The sequence below is a fragment of the Haliotis cracherodii genome, unplaced genomic scaffold, assembly GCF_022045235.1.
Source record: "Haliotis cracherodii isolate W230 unplaced genomic scaffold, xgHalCrac1.p SCAF_16, whole genome shotgun sequence".
Lineage (NCBI taxonomy): Eukaryota > Metazoa > Mollusca > Gastropoda > Lepetellida > Haliotidae > Haliotis > Haliotis cracherodii.
This window is the reverse complement of record NW_027266271.1, coordinates 31496067-31513531: the sequence shown is the minus strand read 5'-3', so window position 1 is coordinate 31513531 and position 17465 is coordinate 31496067. Positions and strand designations below refer to the sequence as shown.

General features: G+C 41.7%; 1 protein-coding gene across 1 annotated transcript in view; it reads left to right on the top strand.

Moving 5' to 3' along the window:
* Nucleotides 1-16161, top strand: part of LOC139463702 (receptor-type tyrosine-protein phosphatase epsilon-like) — a 41601-nt gene extending 25440 nt beyond the window's left edge. The window contains exons 6-22 of the mRNA XM_071244958.1: nucleotides 347-493; nucleotides 2043-2151; nucleotides 2239-2330; nucleotides 4441-4706; nucleotides 4820-4907; nucleotides 5394-5470; nucleotides 5822-5858; nucleotides 6027-6127; nucleotides 8121-8246; nucleotides 8359-8504; nucleotides 9681-9816; nucleotides 10078-10224; nucleotides 12590-12760; nucleotides 12911-13027; nucleotides 14019-14158; nucleotides 14367-14499; nucleotides 14993-16161. Of these exons, the coding sequence (XP_071101059.1) occupies nucleotides 347-493; nucleotides 2043-2151; nucleotides 2239-2330; nucleotides 4441-4706; nucleotides 4820-4907; nucleotides 5394-5470; nucleotides 5822-5858; nucleotides 6027-6127; nucleotides 8121-8246; nucleotides 8359-8504; nucleotides 9681-9816; nucleotides 10078-10224; nucleotides 12590-12760; nucleotides 12911-13027; nucleotides 14019-14158; nucleotides 14367-14499; nucleotides 14993-15064 (2105 nt within the window). The 3' untranslated portion in view covers nucleotides 15065-16161. The remainder of the gene's footprint in view (nucleotides 1-346; nucleotides 494-2042; nucleotides 2152-2238; nucleotides 2331-4440; nucleotides 4707-4819; nucleotides 4908-5393; nucleotides 5471-5821; nucleotides 5859-6026; nucleotides 6128-8120; nucleotides 8247-8358; nucleotides 8505-9680; nucleotides 9817-10077; nucleotides 10225-12589; nucleotides 12761-12910; nucleotides 13028-14018; nucleotides 14159-14366; nucleotides 14500-14992) is intronic.
* Nucleotides 16162-17465: the final 1304 nt, after the last annotated feature.

The window sequence follows — 17465 nt, the reverse complement described above, 5'->3', positions numbered from 1 at the left end:
ATTTCTAAAATTTCTAAATAGCAAAAGGCGACAGTTCAATTTGTACTTGACAGACCCGACGAGTTGCATGAAAAAATATTGAATGGTTATTGAGTTATGCACCGGAAACGAAACGTGACGGACGGATGTACGGGCGTACGCACGGACGGACGGACGGAGCCCGTTTCTATATCCCCCGCCAACTTCGTCACCTTATCACGTCACCTTTTCTTAAAATGTCATTATTTACTGTTCTGCACATCTGAAATATCCATCAGGAAACAAATCAGTTATTGCCTTACTTTTTAAGGCGATTATTTTGTGTCTTCTTTACTTAAAAACGGAACGTTTATCCACTTTATGTCAGAATGCAACGCCGGCCACTATGGTGTCGACTGTAACAAAACATGTGTGGAGAGGAAGTGCGCTGGCATCAACTCATCATGTGACTGCCACAGTGGGTCATGTGACACTGGATGTCTCGCTGGTTGGACGGGCGATGACTGTACACAAGGTATGTGTTCGTAATAACATTTAATGCATCTGCACGTCAAATACTTCATTGCATGCACAGATGTGCTTTTTTGGCACAAATGTACAACATTTCAAACTTGTTGGGTGTCATAGTTTCAAATTCAAATCTTACCCCGGTATACCTTCAACCATGAACAATCAGTATATTTCAGAGTTTATAGTATATTATCCTCGAACATTTCAGAATTTGAAAAACGAATCTTTCCATATTATCTCTACACAAATGAGTACAAAACTACACGTTAGATGCATAGCCTGGCCGGCATTCCTCTCCATTGTGTACCATAATCTAAAGCAGATTGGCTCGGGCATCGATGCATTGTGTCAGCTGAGATCAGTGCATGTATTTATACGCCAAAAACAGACGACGTGTTGATCGACTTGTCCGCTCTCATCCAATGTTGTCTGCCCAACACCTTGGTTTGGAATTGGGAGGAGAGGCATAAGAATAACACGACATTAGCTATTGGAAATAACGGCAAATCCCTCCAATAAATGATGCATATATGGTTGCCTGGCCGGATGCACTGGTAAAATCCTTGCAATTTTAGATAATGTGATTTGTGTAGATGAGTCAGTGTTCTAGATGTACAGACATCTTGGAAAAGATGGTCCAGAGGAGGGGAACCTGTGAAATGGTTCCGAAGCTTTCACCCCGTCTGGCAGTGTGTGGTGGTATCACTATGATAGGTATCCTTGTTGGGGATAACATTAACTCAGAAAAATATTGTCAAATTATTCAGACAGGTCTCTTAGAATCTGCCGTTGGACAACGTAACATTCCATTTGTGCCACAGCAGGGTCCACTTGCATAGAACAATAACAGCGCTATGTACAATCATTGTCAATCTTGTAATGCTGACACATCTTTTATGCTTTAACAAAAAATACAAATACATCTTAAATGATGAGCAGATGATAATGAATGGATATGTATCTACTTTGTGCTGCCAACAGATATGCCACGATTTCATTCGTTAATCAGGGAAATCAAGATAAGAGTCTCCGTTTTCATTTTTGTTTCGGATTTTTAGTTAATATCATCTGACAAGACACCACAGCTGAGACGAATGCGCCCGTTGTCGGGTAGAGTCAGTCACCATGAGCTGACTGGAATTTGACGCTTTATACTTGTAATATTGTAGACTTTGACTCGTTCATTAAAATAGCTACAATTCACATTTACTTTAATAAATGGAGAGGAAACTCTTTCTACAGTCACAAATCTCTGGTAAAATCAGTCTATTGTACGATTATATCAAGAACATGTGTTCATGAATCACTATCAAACAGTGATGATACCAGGTGATCGCGCAAAGGCTAGCGCATCCCGCCCCACCAACAGCATCCGTCACAAACGCATGCAAAGGCAAGTCAATTGTTGACCTAAAACAACAGGGAACATATGGCGTAAATTCAGACATTATACTTGTAACTGGTGCGTCAAATGTCAACCATACAACGTTTCGAAAGCTTTACTGAGGCCTTAAATCAATCATATCTACCCAATAATATGTTTTGTTATTCAGGTCAGGAATCCTTACCCGTGTCCTTACCCGTATCCATCCTTACCATTGTGGGATGTGCAACCGCTGCTGTGATAATTCTGTTCTTCGTCATCATCACGGTATTGCTAGTGTGAGTACAATGTTTTCAAAACTCTTAATGGTTGCCAGCAGTACTTTACCTGTTGCTTATGTTTGTAAATTCTCTTCATATTTCCAGACGAAGAGGGAGAAAACAGTCCACAGCATCGCTGCGAAAACGTGTTGTTGGACAAACGGAAATTTGGAATTCTACAAGATCGGAAAAACACGGTAAGCATTGTATATTAACGCAAACAATTTGTGTGTGATGTCACACACATCTAAACTTTAGTTCTGGTTATTTGTTGTATGTATCCTGTTGGATTGAATGATTAACAAAACATTGTCGCGATCGTTTTAGATTTGGTTCGAGAATTAACAGGCATTTGACATTGAGGAGGGTTGAATAATTTATTTGTTTGACATACACTACATAAAAGCATTTTCGAATTTAGGAAGTTATAGGAATGGAATTTAACAAGTAACACTGCCAAAAGATCAAGTCTCATTGGCACAAATTCGGCCATCATCACTCGTTATCATCTTGGCGTGTTAGGTAAGAAATTCGGAAGTGAAAAAGTGAATGAGTGAGTGACTTGGGTTTTAGTATTTCTTTGAACAATATCCCAGTTACATCACAGCGTGTCAGCTTCTAAGACGTTTACCACTTTGGTGAAACCCACGAGCACGGGTATGGTGCTGTCAAACCTCGAAACATAATCAGGAATTCGAACCCACGATCATAGGTTTCTGGCGTGCACATGGGACGGAACTCTTCAATGCAATATACGGCGGCTTAGACGACTGGCGCTCCGCGCCCCCGATCATTGCTTGGGATTAATATATTGATAATGTTAAAACATTGTCAAAATTTATACTCTTTAAAAAAAGGAAACACAAGACGAATATGTTTGGGCATAAAAGCAACATTAGCGGACCAAGAGGTGTCAAATGAAGAGGTTTAATATGTTATAGTGTCAATGACAAATTTCCCGGATCAACATGGTCACTACAAGAACATGCAAACCATTAGTCGGGAAACACGTACAATTTGGAAAAAAACGCACCCAGTGCATTGACAAGAGGGCCATGGAGCTGCACGTACTGCACGTGCAAGAGCACTATGAACGGTATTAAAGTGCCGGGTTTTTGATTGCCTGGCATCTGCGTCAATCGAACAGTGACAGTTCAACAACTGGCCAAGATTATCAGAAGTGCAAAGAAACAACGTCATAGGCCGCTTTCAGGCAGAGGTATCCCGGTCGGCTTAAGCCAGGATTTTAGCCAGGTGACAGACGACAACAGCAACCTCAACCGCATCCCAATACCCGGACTGCAAAGAATCTCCGACCAGACCGTGCGAATCGTTTAGGAGCGAGCGGGTCAACTTGCAATAGGTCCAATTTGACGCGTCACATTGAGTCGACACCATCGTTAACAACGGCTGCATTGGTGTCGCAAACACAGGGTATGGCCTCAACTGCGATGGAGAGATGTCTGGTTCAGCGACGAATCAAGATTTATGCCCCGTCGAGGGGATGGAAGATCACGGGTCTACATACGTCGGGGAGAACGTTACGCCGGAAACTGCATACAGGAAGTGGACAGGTTTGGTGAGGGTAGCGTTATGATGTAGGCGGATATCTCTCATCATGGCAGGACTGGCTTGGTCCATATCCAGGGCAGTCTTACGCTGCAACGATACATCAACGAAATTCTCCTACCACACGTCCTCCCAATTGCAGCCAACGGCAACGGTGTATGCCAGCAGGACAACACTCGGTCGCATACAGCACGGGCCACAAGAGTCTATCTACACAACAACAACGTTGATGTTCTCCCCTGGCCCTCGAGATCCCCGGATTTTAACCCGATAGAGCACCTGTGAGATAAATTGGATAGGCGGCTACGCCCACTTCAACCACAACCCCAGACGTTGCATTGCAGGCCGTGTGGGCTACCATTCCCAAGGACATGATTCGCATACTCGTCTCGTCCATGGGCAGGAGATGTCAGGCCGCTATCAATTCCAACGGGGGACATACGCATTATTGATAGTAGCTGACCTTCACCTTGGACTTTTCCTATTTACCGATACCTGAGATGACGACAATCACCAAGTGTTCTCTCCACAACATTTTGGCTCAATTTTTTGTACGGTTCCTCGCAAAAATGTATTTCCAAGTCACACAAATCTGGCTTTGCGTTCCTTTTTTTAAAGAGTATAATTCAAACGTTCCAGAAAAAATATAACTTTGGACAAGTATGCGTGGCATATATTGTCAGATGTGACTAGTGTGTGTGTCATTATATGACTGTTATGTGTGTCATATGTTCTCAGATGGTAAGGAAGTGGGAGATACAGTAGAAAGAGAAGTAGATGAGGAAGATGGTGACATAGAACCGCCACTGCAACAGGACATCATCCAGGTTGAGCAGGACCATGATCCGCCTGTCCTTGAACCAGATGCTGATGTGGGTCTCCATGACAGGAACTACTGCAACGTAGGGGAAGTGTTGATGGGTACTGCGATACCTGTGTCAGAGCTAGAGGTCAAGGTTCGGGGAATGGTGGAACGACCGGAGGAGGCTGAGGACGAGTTTCAGGTCTTTTTTTATAATGGCTTGAAAATGGATCAGTTCTGCTGTTTCGGTATATGTTTGAAGTAGACAAGAACGTCTGTCACTGATCGGCTACTAGTGTGTTTTGTTACTTTCAGGCCTTGTCTTGTGGTTTCATGCACACCCACCAAGAATCTCAGCTGTCGGAAAACAAAGGGAAGAACAGATTTAGAGGCTACTACCCGTGTAAGTTAGTGAAGTGGTACTGGTACATATTGCTATCCGAACCCATGATGATTGTCTTACAATGGTGGTGTAGTACATAGGACGTGCACACATAACAGTAAAAAATGTGAGTGAGTGCTTTTAGCAATATTCCAGTAATATCACGGCGGTAACACCGGAAATGGGCTTCACACATTGTACCAAATTCGGTTATCGAATCCGGGTTTTCGGCGTGACGAGTAAACGTTTTAACCACCAGGTTATCCGACCGCTCCTAAAAATGCCTTTGAGTTGTTGGTATATAAACATGACTAATTTCTGCGCATATTGCGAGTGGCGGGTGCTACAGGTAGGGTACACATTATCTTGCTTATTACTATAAAGTACAATTGCTGCACGTTTAAACTTGAATGTAATGTACGCGACAAGCAGCGAGTAAACATCGGGTTATAATTTATCACATTCTGTAACATTACGTCCCTGATCTGGTGGTGTGTCTTTGTATAGATGACTACAACCGTGTGGTGCTGCATGACGACAACAGCGGCGGTGGAGGAGACTACATCAACGCCAGCTATGTGGACGTGAGCGTTTAGTGTTATATTATGGCCAGAACCCACCGTATCGTATCAATATAAATTACGAGATATGTTCAGTGTGAGATATGACCGTTTAGTGTTTAATTAAGGCTAAAGCCACCCTTTATCGTTACATTGTCACAGTGATAAATTACAATATATGCTCAGTGTGAAATAGCATTGTTTAGTTGTAAAATTATGTCTATAGCCCATCGAATAGTCTTATTATATGTTATAAAGTGCGGTGTATGCGCAGTATGATATATGATCATATACTTGTTTCTGAATGGGTTTATGCAAACATAATCTGACGTTTGTAGTTTCTAGTGTAACCTGACCACTATATTGATTTTGTAGGGATACCACACCGAAAGGCGCTACATAGCAGCACAAGGTAGGATTGATTGATACATTAATGACCACCACTACAATGTCGTAAGAGTATTGTGGCTTGAAAACCTTGATATATATACACGAGTGTTTTGTTATTCTGTTTTGATGAAGCCATAAACAACGTGCTCTCTGTATAACAAAGTACTGAAATCGCTGATATCGTTCACAGGGCCCTACAGACTTGAGATTGTGGACAACTTCTGGGGGATGATCTGGCAGGAAGAATGCAGAATCGTTGTCATGGCAACTGGTCTCATCGAGGCAGGCAAGGTGATGATGCTACATTGGTGAAGCTGTCACATGAATTTTCTGTTACACCGACTTTCGAAGAATTCGATATATGGGCGATGGTTACAAAGTTGCCAACACGATGTGCAACAGACCCAATCTCGAGCGTTTCACCAAAATAATATACGTCTATACCTGCATCACGTCGGGCTTTCCTGAAAATAACTGAAATAGTGTCAAAAGCACACTCACTCACTCAAACACATTATATGACAATGAAATATCGGGGACTCGAGTGTAAGATTGCATCTGAGCAATGAATTTTAACTTTCCTAACATTTAATGATGATGCAATGCAACTGTAAAGGGGAAGTTGCTGTCTCCAAGACAAATGGAAACAATCAATACTACAAATTCTACATTAAATGTGGTTGCATGCAAACGTAACTGTTCGCTAACACATGGTATCGTCACTGATTTTCAAATCCAAATAAACTGAGGGGCAAACGAAACGCCACCAAATAAATAATGGTCGTCCGTTTTCAACAAATTTGCAAAACAGCACGAGGACAGCTGGGAACACATAGCTGGAATGCTACTTACCTTTTCCTTGTGAACATGTGCACGTGTTTCACGTGATTTGCGAAAAAAGTGAATTTAATCACTGAAAAATGCAAAATATGTACAAAGTTACCCGTATGAAATTCTAGTATGTAACATGAGCAGGATTGTACTCTCTCATCACATGAAACCGTTTAAAACAACGAACATGCCTCGACTAACCGCAGAGCAGAGGGAGAGAGACATCGGTATGTTGCAAATTGGAGCCACGCAGGAGCATCTTGCCAGGTTCATGGGCTACTTCAAGTGTACCATCGCCAGATTTGTCACACGTCACAGGCAAACCAGCAGTACTGCAGACAGGCCGAAGAAAGGAAGACTAAACGTCAAGAACTCACAGGGTCCAGATTCCCAACTGTGCCTTCATCATCCGCAAACAGCCTTGGACATCCAGTCAGCAGAAGGACCGTTGCTAGACGACTCCGCCTGTATGGTCTCCGTGCCTACGAGAACAGGCGCCAGCTTTTCAAGTCTGATTGGCGGGTTCGAATCTACTGACGACGTGGTGAATGGACGGCACGTTGTTGCGTCCAAGAAGTGGAGCCTTATGGAGGTGGTAGTATCATGGTCTGGGTGGCATCTGAGGGGACCAGAAGACAGATCTGGTCATCATCGACGCACGCTGTTACGTTGATGAGGTTTTGCAGCCTGTGATACTGCCTTTCCTGCAACGACACCCACGGACGCTGTTTCAGCAGGAAAACGCAACCCCTCACACAGCTCGAGTCACTTGCGTCTTTCTGAACGCTAACAACGTGACCGCATGGCAGTGGCCAGCCAGATCACCAGACCTGTCGTCCATAGAGCACCTCTGGTACCAAAGTGGACGCTGATTCGGAAACGTCAACAGGCACCATTGACGAGGGATGCCTTGGCAAGAACCCTGCAGGAAGAATGGCGTAGGATCCCAAATCAGGATGTCAGGAGACTCGTGTACCCTGTTCGATGTCGTGTTAGGACCTGCATCGTTGCTAAAGGCTTCGTTGTCACATCCGATACTGAGCCTTATGTGTAGCACTGGACTTTAAAATAGATCGACGTCGATTCTGCGGGTCTGATCGACTACTCGACAGTGCACAGCATGATAAACCTGTCTGCAGAACTTTAAGTACCTGGGTTTTTTTATCTTGTCATTTTCAAATGCCGTTTTTGAATAATTGTTTTTCATATTAAAACATCAACTGTTAAATTTTGCGCATGTTTTGTTTTAGACTAGAAAACTGTTTGGTGGCGGGTTTTTTGCTCGTTAGTTTGTATATGTTTCACAGCTGTTTTGCCCATTACGCCCAGTGGAATTTGTTTCGGTAGATATTGGAGACTGGTTATTCTTTGTCTTTGACGTTTTATATTTATAACGTTTGTGTTGGGGAATATTCGTAATCTGTTTGATCGAAGTAAATACATTTAAACACAGATGAAGTGCCTTCGTTATTGGCCGGAGAAAGGTACAGAGACGTACGGGGACATATCTGTAACCATGGATACACAGACACGCTTCGCAAACTACACGGTCACTAAGCTTTCCGTGCAACACAATCAGGTATAGTATAGATTTGTTTCATTAAACGTTTGAATTGCCAAATAACCATTAGTGAAATATGATAAACACTGACTAATACATTAGTAAACTTACAATTCCACTCTGTGTTTAGGCTGCCAAGAAGCTGTGTCTCCAGCACTTCCACTTCACCAGCTGGCCGGATCATGGCGTCCCAGACACTTCCGCTCTACTGGAGTTTATTAGCAAGGTGAAGGTCACATCCAGGGAGCAGACGCAGCCAATCATAGTTCACTGCAGGTAAGAATGGAGCATAATATTTGTTTGTCGTGAATGGCGTGTGCTGTTGTATTTTTGTGTTGACTGCACTCGCCAGCCTACAGTCGCTATGAACCTGATAACCATATATAGATAAAGAATCAAATCGCCAAATATACTGGGATACATTTACACAGAGAGTGAAAATATATGTGTCGCATATTGCTTGTGACAAAGGTTAATGGGATTAGCGCCACAGCCGGGTTTTTCTTAACTGGGAACGTTCATGCATAAACGTTATCAATGTAATCAATGGAATGTTGCTGCGTGTTAGAAATTAAGGGAAATACTCCTTTTATCTGTTTTCTAGAAAGTAAGACCACAGTTGTTATCTGGTTGAGGGATTTCCGGATATGCTTCTGAAGTAAAGTGTTATTTGATGCTGGACTTAACAAATGTTCCAAGCGCAAAAGGAATGCACAGCAAACCCCTTCTTTTATTTTGACAGATTGGTTAAATGATGTAGAGTTTAAATATTGCTATATTAAAAAAGTTGAATACCTCATAGGTACAAGGGAACATACTTCAATTAACTATATCGTGCATTACAATGTTACCAGAAGAGGTAATGGTTTCTATTCCACCAGATTCCAAGATGTCTTGTGTACGTGGAGGTATAGACATACATACTAGTTTGTTCTCTGTGTGTTCACGGGTCTTTTTTCATTGGAGGCTTCTAACCAAAGTAAACAATAATACATTCACATACTGCTTATTATTTATCTTTAACTGAAGAATCAATACGATATGAGTGACATCATTCAGTGCAATAATGCAACCTAAGCTCCGCCCATCTTAACAATTGCCGATCAAGACACCATGATTTATACCGCTTTGGTGTCACGATCAAGAGTAATGGTAATCAGCTCACCCATTCCATAAACAAAAGAATTTCTCATGTCATTCGGTGATTACCAACAGTTGAGTATAATTGTCCTTCAGTGTATCTGGGTGAACCTATCTCCACACGAGAACAGAGAGGTGTATGCACAACGGTCAGAAAGAACTGAAGTGAAAGATAATATATGTAATCTATGACAATGAGAACACGACAGGCCGTTGTGTTAAAGGAGTATCTTGTAATGAAGGTATTGAAGTACATGTGTTTTTCCAGCTGATAATTATTTCAATATCTTTCTGTTTTCAAAACAACTCCAGTGCCGGTATAGGCCGTACAGGGACCTACATCGCTGTCGAAGGTCTCATGGAGCAGGCCAAGACGGAGGGCGTGGTTGACGTTGTTAGCATCGCCTCCAACATGAGGAGACAGAGGACGAACATGATCCAGACAAAGGTAGGCGCATCTTCATCTGGAGTGAGTGAGTGAATGTCGTGTAACGCCGCAGCCATATTACAGCTTGTCATAGCAGTCTGGGCCGGGCAATCAGTCCAATTTAGTCGCGTCTCATACAGTAGAGTATTGTGCACCTGTTCTAACCCAGTTCTCCACAGGGGCAAATGTCATGGATAGAAGTCATTAAATTAAATCAAGATTGGGAAATCATTCGTTGCTGCTGCTGATTTTGTAAACCATTTCACTCTATCATACATACAGGAGCAGTATCTGTTCGTCTACCAAGCGATGGCGATGTGGTTATCGCAGGGGGACACGTCTTTGGATTCAAACTTCCTCAAAAGGTTGAACCTTGATGATTTGGCTGACGTGACCATGGGAAACAAGACCGTACAACAGCATCTTGAGGTAGGTACATATGAAACGTTGTGGTTCTGCAAAATAGATGAAAGTTCTTAAAATTGATAAATTTACCGACACTTGTGCGACGTTTCGTGAATACATCAACAAGTCGTGTAAGAGTGACTAGATTGCAATCCATTCTATTGTTTATTACCACACGTCATTTGAAATTTGTATTTGTTGTAGGCGCTCCAAGCTCGCCCACCCAGTAAGTAGAATAGAATATTACATGTATATACAGTATAAGGAATATCATTTGTGGATGTCAACTTCTTTATTATGAGGAACACAACGCAAATGGAAGGCATTTGGGTAATTAGCACTGATAGGTAATAGAATGGAAATGACAATGGACAAATTGAAGCCAGCTGGATAATGTGCCCCGACAATGGTCAAAGCAATAAATATAGGTTCCCTGGTCACGGTTCATGGCTGGCTGGTGTCTCCTGATGTCAATGGCTTCATGTAGTTTTCTTGTTGCCAGTTGTTGTTCATGGTAGACACTATGGTGGCTTCCCGCACGATGTTATGGCCTTGGCTCTTGAGGTTGTATTCGGAAAGAGCGGACTTCAGCTTTAGTTTGTTGGCAGAGGTCTGATGTTCTTTGGGTCTGGTGTTGAGGGGTCTGAGGGATTCTTCAATGTATTGGTCCCACAATTATGAAGATAATCGATGTGATGTTGATATGTCCTCAGTTAGTTGCATACTGTTATTTGACCTACTTACTATCCTATAATTTTCACACAAAGACATCTGCACAACTGTAACATTGTGATCAGTGTGTGTCATGACATCAATAAAAGAGAGAATGTTTCAGCATGTGTGCTTTAGTGAATGAGTGAGTGCTGACAAACCAAGAACATCACCAGGGTGAATCTGTACTGAACTTACGGTCATAGGTTTTTGGCACGCCTAAAGGGAAGCAACTCTGCACAGCGTATTGCCACGACTTAGACGAATGGGCCCTTCGTGCCCCCATTAATATTGAACTAGAAAAAAGGTGAGCATATATGGCAGCACCAGCATGAAATACTGCTGTCAGTAGGTGCTGCAAAGATCGACCTCACTCTGGGACGAAACAATGCATACGCATATCACATAACACAAGCCTTCATACAAACACTTTTTGTTTTGTAGTTGTCAGCGAAATAATCGAATGAATCATTGGAATAACCCTGCCAAATGAATAGAAACTGGTCAAAGTTCAAGGCAACTTGGACAAAGGTCAGGATCGCCAAGACTGGTTTAAAGAGACCATTTGACCTTATTAAAGACATCAAGTCTTGACATTGTGTTTTGGCAGTTATCTTACTTTCTGCTGTTCATCCAATGTTCTTGTCTGTTCAGTCCCTTCCTGTTGATGATACACTCTGAATAATCAGATCAGTTTGATCAATGGTTTGAAGATGACGGACATATTTTTTCTCTCAAAAAGTATTCCTACGCGCCGGCCTACATTGTTATGTTTTGCCCACGTGAAAGAAAGTCTCGTGAGTTTATGTCGTGGTCAGTGTCGTGGCCCGTCGTTTAACATCTCCTCAGAAACCACTGGGCCAACGAAGCTGAAACTTCATATCCTTGATTTCACCAATTTGTTCAAGAGGTACAAATCCGATGTTCAACATGGCCTCCACGACAGTCATATTGAAAAACCTATTGATTGTCATTACCCAGCACTCCTTGTCCAAATGGGATGAATTATGTACATGTGTAGGTTGTAGTTGGGATCACCATGTATGTTGCGTTTTTATATTATAGGTTTTGACCTTAATTTGACCTTTTCACTTTGACAACACTCAAAGCTGAAACTTGTTATGACCATGACACTGTTCTGTTCAAAATGTAATCAACATTCGTGTTATGTGTACCCAGTATTTGGGTCTTTCTTTTTGCGATATTTTAAATTTTGAACATAATTTAATATCCTCTTGATTTTGTTTATATCGAATGTTGACCTCACACAACGATCCCATTGAATATCGCAAAACATTGATCGGTGAATCGTTACATAGGCATGTGTCATATGAAATGCATTACAATGTAACTCGTGAATGGGACATGTCTGTCCTCTAAAATTTGTAATCAGTTCAATAACCACGTGTGGTCAAAAGATGCGAAACTAGTTTGTCACAAATATTACTTCCATATTCGAGTCTTCAATGTATCTGACGAATGTACTTTGACTTATATGTTATCTAGTGGACAGTGAGCGGAACTCCATCGCAACAGTGCCTGTAAGTACCAAAGCCCATGCATCCAATTTCATAGGGTGCATGCATACACATTTAACATCAATTTAACACAATATGACAAAACGAGCAAGAACTATGTCAAATAATAAACGACTCATGTTTTCTGCGTTCGTGTTCAGTTGAATCCCATGGAAGCTTGCAGCCTATATACTAATCTCCTATTTTTTCAGTCTTATAAATGGAACAATGGTTTCTACATCATGAGTTCATGTCCCAACAAAGAAGATATTTGGAACGCGGTGTATAACACTGATTCTCGCACACTCATCACGTGGGGTCAAGAGAACCAGGTTAGCGACGACAATTTACAAAACATTTGCTTTACAAACGTATGCATCTTCTTTCTGCATAAACCATTTAAGTTACAACAATACCAATATTGTCGGTGTATGTGTTTCTAAAACTTCCTTGCTTGAAACATGAGGTATTTATCCTTACAGGCGCACTTCCCGTCCTCAGACAAGGACGTTACAACATCCAGGTTCACAGCCAGCATGCGCAGTAAGACTGTGCTGTCAGATGGTATCTCAGTCACCACTATTGATCTTGGATTAAAGGTTAGTGGAATTATGTATAGAGTGGATAGGGCGTCTGCCTGGAGAGTAGAAGGGCGATGGTTCGATCCCGGGCCGCGTCATAATAATGATGTTGAAAGATGATAGTTGTTACCCTTTACGCTCAGCATTATGGACATACATAAAGCCTAGTCAACTCGAAGTCAGTAGACTGTGTCAGTGGGCTAGAACCATTAAACCGGTTCTAGTCCAGACAAGCAGACACTCACCCACTCAGATACATATGAATGCACACTGCTATATAAATACAATGAACCTAATTTCATCCCATCATTTATGCGGTAAACACATTTCAAGTCGATATATTCTTATTTGACCATGTTCCCACCCGGATACTGAATCTTGTCGATCCTGTCAGGATGGAACAGCCCTCCTCCAACTGAGAACGAGCCTAGTATATCAGGAATATATCAGTTCTAGATTGCCTAAATATACCACTACATTTAACAATAAACACAGGGGCCAGGGTAATATTGTGCAACCAGTTTATTCATAAAATCCATCTCGACGATTGTTGAATCAGTACCATACCATGTTTGTTGTTTATATGGCAAACATATATGACTTTGCCTCCAACAATATCTCAATAAACTGATTTATCCTTAACAGCCAGTAAACACACACCACTCACTCTGTCTCCTACCTATAGACCCTGTGGGAAGTTTGTAGTAAGAGGCGACTAAAATCGATCGGATGATAAGACTTGATTTATTGTGTATCATCATACCCGCCAGCAAGGGACGTGGCTCATTATATCAACCACTGGGTTGTCTGAGTCAGACTCGGCTAGCTACATGTTGCTGGGATACCACTGGAATATAGCATTCACTCACTATGTCCTGAAGGTTCTGTCGGTATAATTTCCAATCTAGTCAATTGACGGTTTACTTTCAATTGATTACGTTGAAATAACTTGAGGACTGATTCATGTGTGAAGTTTGGTTACACATTCACTGATCTACCCATGGCACAGGATGATGCCACCACCACCACCACGATCCACAACTACCACCTGACTGGGAGTGTGCGTGATCCAGGTGTCGCTGAGATGATAGACAACTTGCTCACATGGACACAGGATCCAGAACGAGGCTCAAGTATGATTGTGTCCAGGTATGTAGGTTTCGTTCTCCACACTTTTCCCGTGATCTCATCATGCACCTACTGTTGTCCTCCATGTCAGCTCTGATGTCGGTCCAAGCTAATGTCTCTGTGTTCTGGTACGAATTCTGCGTCCATCTAATCATTGTTGTAATATGCCTGTACTCCACCGATAATATTGGCTCCAGCTAATGCCATCATATCTCTGTGATGTCTCCAGGACTGCTACAGAATCCTTGCTCCTGGTGCTGCTTGTGAACATCGCCAGCAGACTGAAGGACGACGGAACTGTTGACCTCATCACTGATATGGGGAGACTGTGTGCTCGTCATGGAGGTGCACCCTTTACAATGGTAGGTCGCAATGGCTGTGGCATGAACTATAGAATGAAAAGCATTTTTTACAAAACTACACAAAAATGAGAACTGTGTCACAAGTTGATGTTATGAGAAAAGTAATTCTGTAAACGATCTCTCCTCATATACAGGCAGTTCATGAAACGAGAATTTTTAAAACAAAATTGCAATATGAATAATCTTGGTTGATAGAAATTAACTTTTTATTTTGATATCGAGGAACATTTATAAAAAGGTCAGGACAGGATGACATGAAAGCTGTGTAGAAATGCGATAGTCACGTAAACTGGTGAAACTAGTGAAACTAGTTCAACTTATCTCAATTCTGGCCGAGACTACCTCTGAGATGGATGTCAGTCGAATGGTGGAAAGGCTCTGACATCATCTGACTATTATTTGTGGCATAACATGCTTTCGACCTGATTTGTTTAGGGTAGCCTAGTGTTGTAATCCACAGTGGAACCAGCTCATGTCAGTGTTGTCTTTTCAGGATGACGTCCGTTTCTGTCTGGAGTTTTCTCGACAGTTCCTGGAGACTGTCGGAACTTACGCCAACATCTGATGAATGAATCCGCTGAACATATTCGATATTTTTTTCTTTAATTTCCTAGTTTTATGATACTGTTTCTAGAATTGTGTTTGTGTAATTGTGCAGTACATAAATCGGGCAGATGTCCCATTACTTGTTAGAATGACTTGTTCCCCACTTCCTGTCTCGTTGTCATGGTTTCTTATGTTCAAACCGTATGTGTATTGACCAATACAAATCTCCTCTATATCACCCCGAAGTGTAGAATGATCGTGTGTAGGTGTCATGATGATACACATGCACCTTTCTAACCATGTTAACATAAATACGGTTAATGATGTCATGCTGGTCCAGAAGGTCAGGAGTATGTGAAACAAGCAAAGTTTGACATTATCATTCTACTTCCGGCTGAAGTGGGTGGAAAATAATATTGACAATTTTTTTACTATCTTTTATGTCTGTTTCAGTTACTTTTGTCAGCTTTAGCTTCACGTTAAATTGACGGATAAGTGACGGACACACCGCACGCTGCGCATTTCTTAATTCTGTCACCATAATGTGAGGATTGCCGGTTTGACTCACACAAGTAGCCCCGACTGAATGACATAAAATTATACCCGTATATCATGCGTGTTAGGGAATAAGTTCTCGTGTAATGTCCCGTTGTCACTCGTAGGTTGATAATCACTCATTGTATGTCACTAACGTATCCATTTGTTAAATTAAACCTGGGTTTGCGACTTGACGAATCAATGGATTCAGTACAGGGCTGCCACAACACCCCTATACATATGCGAAAGGAGGCTTTTAAATACATGATCAGAAATAATTTGTGATTATCGTCTAAACACTGAGGGATCTTCATCTCGTACTATGGTATATACCGTTCTGGTATCGCCTTTATCTAGTACAGTCGCAGTTGAACAGAATCTTCATGAGATAATATAAAGTTACTGTGATTTAAACGCGTTGTCGTTCAAAATCCTCAACTACGCCGTTGGCATGGCATTTGTAAGTCCGAGTCTTTGTCTTGTTTCATTCACTTCTATTTATCAATTATGTATTACAACTGGATGCTGCTAATTTAAGCATGTTTCTGTATCCTCATCTCTGTTGTATTATTCCCTTACTGTCAGACTTCCTTAATAAACTGTGCAACTGTGTCATACTTCATGATTAGTATTGTGTATACATATAACTAAAATGAGTCAAATACTTAGTGGATAGCACGTGGATGTCAACAAGTTAATTTGAAGTCTATAACCATGTAAATGTAAGCGAGCACGTGATTACACATCAAGAACATAACGTGGAGCGTTGCAACCAGGAAACACACCACGTGCAGAAACTTGCTGTAACCCATCCAGGTAGACAACAGCTTTGTGTGTTTTGTACACGGAGGACGACATTGAAATAAGTCGACACATACTATTAGTTATGGTGTCTTTAGTTGCCGTATACGGTGTCATATTAGGTTAGCAGAAAAATATGTTTGCTGCTAACCTAATATGACACTGTCTGACGCCTCGCCCAATATTTTTCTGCTAACATAATATGACACTGGCTGACGCCTCGCCCAATATTTTTTTCTGCTAACCTAATATGACGCCTCGCCCAATATTTTTCTGCTAACCTAATATGACACCGGCTGACGGCTCGTCCAATATTTTTCTGCTAACCTAATATGACACCGTATACGGCAACTAAAGACACCATGACGAATTTATTATGCCGAAAAGTTTACACTATTTGGTATCTTTGTCGCACATTTCATGTCAAAACTTAAAACTCAAAACTTTACACTTACAACCTAAGACATTGAGGGTCAAAGGGAGACCACTCTTCAAACCTCAGAGGCGAAACCTTGTTGATAAATTTAACTTTATATAATCTTATTAAAGTCACGAAAGTGATCCAAAAAACATGAACGTCCTTGCACATCACAAGTAATGATATTAAAACACAAAACAGTGTCGAATAACGAATTTCTGTACTAGAATTGTCATGTGAGGTGGGTGTTGAAAAATCCAAGATGGCTGTTACTGACGGTATACGGTTTAGGTCAATATCAACCATCTTGGATTTTTACTGACGATATACGGTTGGTTGGTTGGTTTGTTGTTTAACGCCGCACTCAGCAATATTCCAGCTATATGACGGCGGTCTGTAAATAATCGAGTCTGGACCAGACAATCCAGTGATTAATGTCATGAGCATCGATCCACACAATTTTGATCGATGACATGCATCAACCTAATCAGCGAGCCTGACCACCCGATCCCGTTAGTCGCCTTTTACGACAAGCAAAGTCACCTTTTACGGCAAACATGGGTTGCTGAAGACCTATTCTACCCCGGAATCTTCACAGGTCGACGGTATACGGGCTCATATGGGGTCAGTAGTTCTGCTATCTGATTGGTCAATTTCACTTTGA